The 8293-nt window shown below is 47.8% G+C and overlaps 1 protein-coding gene across 13 annotated transcripts in view; it reads left to right on the top strand.

Moving 5' to 3' along the window:
- Positions 1–4115: 4115 nt before the first annotated feature.
- The window catches only part of BTRC (beta-transducin repeat containing E3 ubiquitin protein ligase), a 124262-nt gene continuing 120084 nt past the window's right edge, over positions 4116–8293 (top strand). For all 13 annotated transcript variants that reach the window (XR_008467246.1, XM_054207609.1, XM_054207610.1 and 10 more), the window contains exon 1: positions 4116–4255. Coding sequence is in view for 12 of the 13 variants with exons in the window: in XM_054207609.1 (XP_054063584.1) it covers positions 4208–4255 (48 nt within the window). In the remaining variant the exon portion in view is untranslated. The remainder of the gene's footprint in view (positions 4256–8293) is intronic.

Here is an 8293-nt window from a genome sequence, read left to right as displayed (position 1 = left end):
ATAAATTCAGCTCAACCTATAATGTCAATCCACAGCCTGATTGTCTGGTTTATCTGCAGACAAGACTCTCTCTCTCTGCTCATCCCCTCCACGTGTGCAGCCTTGCACATCTCCTTAGTACCAGGTAATGGGTACTGTCCTGCTCCAGCCATATAGCGAACATAATTCATACTACATGGTCATAGACTCTCTTCTTTTGCTCTTGTATGACTGAGTGGCAATGTCCCTTTGTCCTAAAAAAGCCCCTCTGCCCGCAGGCTGCAGGGAGCCATCCTGCTCCCAGATCCCCCAGGCCACTGCACACCAAGCCCCTTCAGCTGAGGTGCCAGCGCCTTGTGTGAAGAACACCGCTGTCATGGACGAGCTGGGGTGCAGAGGCTGAGCCGAACCACTGGGACACTTCTGGGTGCAGGGGTCCCCGTCTCCCCCTCACAAGCTCTCCTGCTATCAAATCGTTGTCTGTGTGCTCAGCACTGTGAAGCACATCTGCAATAAACGCTGCTGCTGCTGCCAAGATCTCGCAGGACAAAGGGAAGAACAAAAGGTTCCTCTACCGGTGCTCTCCCCTTGTTTTCTCTTCCCTTCCTTTTTGCTGCAACTTGGAAAGAATGAAGTCAAGGGACTGCCAAAGCAGAGGAAAACAAGGCCAAGCACACACAGATGGCGAGCCCACAAATTTAATTTAAAATCATCCTTTATTATTCAAAATATTAAAATTCAGGCAATAATGCCCAAAGGAATCGCACTGATTAAAGCTCCCTAATGTTTCATGGCCAAATCTTGCTGCTTCCTCCAAGGGTCACTGGGACAAGAAGTGAAACCCCCCTGGAGCACAGGGAGAGGTAGGGCTGTACCTGCTGTAGATCGCTTAACCAAACAGTTACTTACTGACCCAATCAGCTTCACTTAAAGCAAAGCACCAGCTGTTCCTTACCCAATTAATGATTGCCACAGCAAATTAACATGGCGTTACACCAGGCGTGGATGTGGTCCGCAGAGTCCAGAATGCACAGAGCAATATGCTATTGCAAAAATAATCACAGTAATATCTTTACCGTTAGGTAGCATCCTTCATCTGGAAGGATGGTGAGCTCCCTGTGCGCTGTATGGCTTGCTTCATGCAACATGCTCTGCAGCGAGGCTGCGGAGGGCAGGGAGGGGGGGTATATGGTTGCTGTTTCAAGGGGAAAGTAAGAGGAGATGGTCAGGGCAGCTCTACTGTGTCAGAGACAGCAGTGACCACACATGTCTGGCTCTTGGTTCCTGGCATCCAAACAAATCATTATTTAATTGGCTGTAAATCTGCTGAACCTGAAGTGTGCTTCCCTCTGCCTTATGCACCGCAGACCTCTCCAATGCCTCTCCTCCTGCTGTGTGATGTGACACCCTGATCGCACAGGGCTGCAGCAGGGATCTGTTGGGTGTCACAGCTCGGTGTGCTGACCGTTCTCCTGCTCTGGGCTGTAGCAGACACAGCAAGCTGGTGGGTGCAGAGCCGTCTGTCCAGCTGCAGCGAGCGTCTCACAGTGGGAAGAGGCCACAAGACTGGGCTGCAGCCACAGGAATCCAGACGAGGTTCATGTGGTGAGGTGTCACCTCCGTGCCCAGAGCTGCCAGGTCGAGTGCTGCCTCTCCTCAGTCTCTCTGTGCTGTGGTGGAGACTCTTGCCCTGTCCCTCTGCAGTCGTCCTGCATCGTGGGGTCCCAATGGCAGAATAGCAGAATAACTGAGCCACTCTCTTCTTCCACCAAGGTTAAGTCCAGCACCTAAACACTCATTAGTTGTGGCTCCACTTTGTTCATGCTTTTTATGACCCAGAGACATTAATCCCATATAAGTTACAGTCCAGACAGATCAATCGGCCTAGAGGGCTTTGGGACACTGGTGTCTAGTGCTGAAGCATTACACTTTTCAATTTTCCTACAATTAGGCCAGCATCAGATATTATTGACAAATAAACTGTGCAATCAAAGCCTTGAGCCCGTCACGCTGCTGTGAAGAGGATCCATTTACATCCCAGCCAACTGCAGGATGCCTGGAGGGAGGAGACGCAGGAGAGCCGTGCCCCAAGCGCCGGCGGCCCCTGGTTGCCTGCAGTACTGTTACAGGAGCTGTCCCTTTGTAATTAGAGGACTCCCTTATTATAATTACTGTTATTTATATAATTGTGGTAAGCGTTTTCAGTGCTGTCAGCAGTCTGGAAAATGCCCAGCCCCATAACAGCCAAGCATTTCAGGCGTTTCACTGCTAAGAGTCTGGGCTTAAAGTGTGATGACCAAGAGCGTGGCTGGGCCAGTCCAAGAATAGCAACCCATGTCCTGGTGACCTGAAAGCTTTCTTTGGAAGATTTCTATGCTTCGGGATTGTAGAGGGAGGACACAGGGTTATCCCTGCCCCCTTCTCTCAAGCCACCGCTCTGGGAGCGTCGCTCAACCCAGCATCACACCCTGCATGGGCTGACATTCCCCGTCACCTCTGCTGGGTCATTGGCTGGAGGACACACTCCTGGCAGTGGGTCAGGAGGCGCCACCCAAGTCATATGTCCCTGCAAGGAATCCAGTAATGGGCATATGCTCTACATCGTTTTCTCTCTGATTATCTCGTTTAAAAATCTGGGGGAGATGAGGTGTTTAGAGAAAATGAGGGAACCAGCACAGAAGACGCTGGTTTCATACCTGAGACTTGAAGCTTCACTTTATAGGTCAAACACAGGAACAAAAAGAATGGGTTTAAGTTAAGCCTCATGTCAGCAAGCAAGTGCTGATGTTTGTGGCTGGCTCCTTTGCATCTAAAGAGGAAGAAATTCAGGGTAACTCGCTTAAGATGCTGAGTCAAACATATAAATGCAGCAAGGAAAAGAAACTGAACATTTTACTGGATGACAAACTGCGTAAGAATCAGTGTCATGTTTGCTATGGAGAAAGGAAAACTTAGCAGGCTCTTATAATTAGTACTGAAGACACAGCAGGTAATTCCTCTCTGCTGCTCTATGCGAGGTGGCTTCAGCTTTTGCGCACACTGTAAAAAAATGTAGGAAAATTGGAGAGAGATTAGACAAAATTAACAAAACCAAGTGGATTAGAAGCGATGGCTGCCAAAGAGGGAGCTGGTCTTGTTTGGTGTGCAACAGAGAAGATTAAAGAGGGGGATATGGCAAATACCTTCCAGTTTATGTACAGCTGCTATTAAAGGGATGCTGATCAATTCTTTTTTGTCGTTGTTGTTTGCTGCTTGGTACAACAAGGAGAACTTGGCCAGATTTTCAGGGAAAATTGATTTAGCATCATTATTAGGAAAAAAAAGCTGAGCGTAAGGGCACCGAAGCACCACGGGAGGCTGTTTATGTGAGGAGCCTTCTTTACGGGACCGATTTGAACAAGCATCCCTTAAGAATAATGCAAGTCAGCTTGACGCATTCCAGTGACACAGGTTTCCCCGTGCCACATCCCCTGCCGAGGAGCAGCAATGGCCCCTTCGGAGTGGCTTTCTCTCCCTACGGAAGTCACCAGATGGTATTTTTGGTACTTGTTCTGCGCATGCAGGGGTACGGCCAAGCGCATGGAGTTAATTTTAGACAGCGTACCAGTAACATTTGTCTTGAAAACCGGCAGCGCACAAGTAAAACGAGGGAGCAGCCGAGCTGTCGCGGGCGCCCCGGGCCGCGGGAGAGGGGGCCCTGCTGCCAGCCACCCCTGCGCCCCGCCATTAGCCACGCACGAGCTGCTAACGGCAGACAGCGCAGGGCTACGGCTTAGGTTGCCAGCCTTCCCCCTCCCCAGGGGGAGGTCTAGGGCTGGAATCGGCCCACATGGTCCCTGTGGAGAGAGGCTTCCCCCCGCCTGCCTCCCTCCCCAGCCCCTGCCCGCAAGTCACACCGCCACGGCCCCACCGTACTACAGCTCCCGTCAGCCCCCTCTCCCGCGGACGGCGCATGCGCCAACCGGCTCCCGGCGTGCCCCCGGCCGCAAGGCCTTTCGGGCCTTGTAGTTCCGTCTCGCCGCTCGCACCCTTACCGGCGGCGCGGCCGGGGACTCCATTTCCCGTGGGCCTGCGAGCGGCGCATGCGCTCTGCGGGCAGCGGGGCGAGGTGGAGCGGTGGCGGGGGGTGGGGGGGGGCGACGCGGGGCAGCGCAGGTTCCTGTCTGCGCTGGCTGCGGCCTGGCACTGAGAGGAGGGGCGGCCCCGGCCCCGGCCTCGGCGCAGGACTATGGACCCGGCCGAGGCCGTGCTGCAGGAGAAGGCCCTCAAGTTCATGGTGAGGGGCCGCGGCGGCGGTGGGCGCGCGTGTCTGTGTGTTTGTGTGTGTGTCTATCTGTGTGTGTGTAGGGGCAGCCGGGGGGAGGGGCGAGGCATGAGGAGGGGCTGGGGAAGGGGGCGAAATGGGGCTGGGGGCAATGGGGAAGGGGACCGTGGGGGTGGCTGGGCCTCTCGGGTATGGTGGGCCGGGGGGGGCTCGGCCTAGGGGTGGGGGAGGGCGGTGATGGGGCCCAGAGGCGCCGTGGGGTGCGGGGAGGGGACTGCCTGGGCGAGGGGGGGGAGAGCTCTGGGAAGTGCGTAAGACCCCAGAATCCATGGAAAAGTATAATTGTGCTAGAGGGGGGGTAGGGGGCTGCAGGTGCCACCTGGGAGCGGGAGAAGTTCAGCTCGAGTGAGGCAGGAGCTGGTAGAGGGGCCCAGAGACAGCGGGAGGGCTGGCGCGCATAATTCTTGGGTTTTTCTCTCTGTTTATCCACCTTAGACTACCCTTCTGTACTGCGCACCATCTCTCTGCAGTCTTATTTTATTTTTTCCTTCCATTCTGCCATGAGAGCTGTAAATACTGAGGCTTAAATCTTTCACCTGCTGCTGCAGCAGCAGCATATCACCGATAGTGAATGTGAAGAGCACTTGCATTGTTTAGGTTTGCGAGTTGGCCTTTGGCGTGGAAAACAGCCTCGGGGGGGTTCTTGCATCCAAGATGCTCTTCAAATGTGGCTAGTTTACTTAGATGTGAGGCACAATGCACTTAAACTGTAGTTTCATTCTCTCTGTCTTCGTTTGTTGGTATTTCTACGTGTTTTGGCCAGAAACATAAGATTTAGAAATGAAAACAAACTGGTGCCAACTGAATTGAATGTAAATTTCGGGTGCCCCAAACTGTTCTTTCCCTAAGGATATAATTTAAATGGCTGGCAATGTTTGCTAAAAGTTTGTTTTGGATTAGTGCTTCCAGTGGTACAGAATTAAATCTAAGCTCATCAAGAAGAAGCAATTCTATTAAGCTGTCAGAACATATGCCCAAAATGAAATTGAGGAAACGCTAGTTGCAAATTTTTATTTTTAATTGAGCTTCAAAACACTCATTTGGCTTCTGTTTTTTAATCTTGTAGAACTTGTTTCTCTTGAGACTTTTTGACCCCTTTGCTAGTGGTCTCCAAGTTTGTCAGATTTATAGTCTCAGCTCAGTGAAGTGGGAAAATGCTATGGATACCTAAAAAGGCAAGGTAGCAATTAGTAATAATAAACTACCCTCTTTGGTGTGTGATTGGCCGAAGGAGTGTCCCAGTTCCTGTTGCACTTGTGTTTGGCCAAGCTTGCTAATTACAACCTGCCTCTAGATAGTGAGTTTCATATCCTGAAAAGTTTCTGCCGAGACGTTTTTGTCTCCTGCCAAACAGCTTTGTGAACATACTACACTGACTTCTTTTATGCTGCTTTTTTTCACCCCCTCTGCTAAGATTCCCATCCAAGGGCTTAGTCCAGGCGTTTGAGATCTTCCATAAGGTTGAGCCTGGGACTGGGGGGAATCCCTGTCCATCTTGCAGCTGGCTGTGTGCCACTCGAACAATAAAGCTCCCTGACACTTAGAGACCTGAGCGTGAGAGAGAGCTGCTCTTACAGGAGATGCCTCTGTTAAGAGCACCAGATAAAGGGAGGAATTATCAGGATCAGGCTGCGCTGAGAACTAAAAGCTAAACCGAGTTCCTCAATGTTTTATTAAAATGCCTCTTGTATGCAAAATGCTAGTAAAAAGTGCAGTGAAAGATGTGGCTTCCCTCTGTCCCCTCTGAACTTTTTAGGGTATTTTTGCTTGCAGGTTGCGAGCTAGAGAAGCTTTTGTTTGACGCATCTCAGGCTTTTGCTTTAGCGCACGCCCATCTAGAACATGACTCTTACTTTAATTTTGCTGATGAAGTAAAGTTTTTGTCAGGCTTGGTGGGGTCTTTTGGTGTTCGTGGAGGTGTGGCAGAGGTAGTTTGTTTTGATACGTGAGGTATCAGTTGCAAGCAGCAGCATGGCCCTCCTAGGAAGTGTCTTGTTTCTGCCTTCTAGCACCCAGAAAGCGCTTAGGTACTGCAGTAATGGCGTTGGTACAATTATCTACATAGAGGTAGTAGATCAGCTCGTGCATCCTCTCAACTAATGCTGAATCATTCACAGTGTATTTATCTTGTTCATCCAAGTGTGTGATATGCTTCACATACACCTTCCTTGTTAGGTGGGCTCTCAGTTTGGGTTGAGGTGGGCTTTGCTCTTTATCGGTTTTCCCTGAGAGTTTCCCAAGTGCTATTGTAGGTGAATACTGAAATCCATGAGACCTGTTATCTCTCCTGCTTTTAGTACTTTTGTTTTTGATATGGATTTGTGGTAGGTTTCATTTCACGCTGAAAAGCGGCCCTGTAGGTGATAGTGGTTTTGTGCTTCTCTAGAAAATAATAGTTTTTCCAAGTAAAAAGATCAGTATCTAATTTTTGGCATTGACTTTGCGCAGCTCTCTTGAGTCACAAGGTGTCGGAAAGGCGGACCTGGCGATTTGTTTTTCACTTTTGTGTCTAACTCAATAGAAAAATGTCACGGGGAGACTTCATCCAAGGCTAATGCTATAAATGAAATTATCTTCCTTTAAAGTATCTGTGTTTGTTTTTTTTTTTTCTGTGTGCTCATGTCTATGCAGCTTTTCGATGGGAGTAAGAGAAGGCTGCCTTCATACTGCCTGGTATGGGCTTGATTACTTGCCAATGAAGCAGCGTTACATTTGGCTAATCTCTGCTACCAGTTTCCTAGTTATCCGTGGTCAGCTATGATACATATACTCTAATACTTTAAGGATTAAGTAATTTATTTAACTTCGTTTGCCTACTCAGTTTACCTCTGTATTTTAAGAAGGCCTAAATTATTTCTGATACTCAATCGCTGTGTATTAGCATTATGTAATACTAAGCAACTGCTGGCCAGGAAAGACTCTTCTGGCTGGTGAATGAGTGTTTTCTATCATGTATTCTACATGTCATCTTCCAGAGCTTTTTTTGAATGAAAGACAGTTCATAGATTTAAAATATGATCTTGTAAATTATATAGTCCAGTGTTCTGCAGCGACACCAAGGATTTTAACCAGAATGGAATGTGTCTCAGTTCACCTCAGCCCCCTTTCATGTCTCTACAATACTACAGGTAAAACTACACTCTTCATAAAGTATGGTGTGTAAGAGACTGATGCACAAGCTAGAAGGAGAGGTGGATGTGAACCCATTGGCTTAAAAAAACCCCAAACAACCAACATACAAACCCCCCTCCCAAAAACCCCTTGCCTGACAGAGCTCTGGTTTTATGCCTTCAAGAATGCGGGATTTCTGTTGTCATAATCATTTACAAAAGTACTAGAAATGAGGTGCTCAATAAGTAACTTTCATATTTGAATAAAGTGTTTAAAACTGTAGATACAGTATTTAAAGTATGAGTGCGATAGGCTCAACTGAGACTTTGATTAAATGTCATATAAAGTAAACTACATATGCCTGCATAGAATAGTAGATATTTTTTCAAAGTAGCTTCAAATGGTTCTGTTAAGTGTACGAATGTTCTGATGATTATCTTTTTAATTAAAATGAGAAATCTTTGTTTAAAGTGGCATTCTTTTTTACGGCCTGTTACAGTCTCTGTAACAATCATTTCTTAAGTCTGAACGTTTTTAATTCCAGGAATCCATTTATATAAAACTATGTTTAGACTTAATTAAGGAACGATTCTTACAAAGCTTGTAAATAGCCAGGAAAAAAGGGACAGAAAATAAAACTGACATTCACACTTAACAGAATGATTGTTACAAGGTATGTAATATGCTATAAAAATACAATAAAGCCCTTTCTATAAGAGTTCATATTTTTTGTTCCTCATTTTGAAAGGTATTTAAGAAAAATATCAAAGCTCTATGAAGCAACATCTGTTTTCTTGAATGGACTAGTGACAACTTCAGTTGTGTTTAATTAGCAGTTCTTGGAGCTGTACCTGACCAGTTTGGGAGGCAATAGCTTGA

The sequence above is a fragment of the Rissa tridactyla genome, chromosome 6, assembly GCF_028500815.1.
Source record: "Rissa tridactyla isolate bRisTri1 chromosome 6, bRisTri1.patW.cur.20221130, whole genome shotgun sequence".
Lineage (NCBI taxonomy): Eukaryota > Metazoa > Chordata > Aves > Charadriiformes > Laridae > Rissa > Rissa tridactyla.
This window is presented reverse-complemented; position numbering and strand designations above follow the sequence as displayed.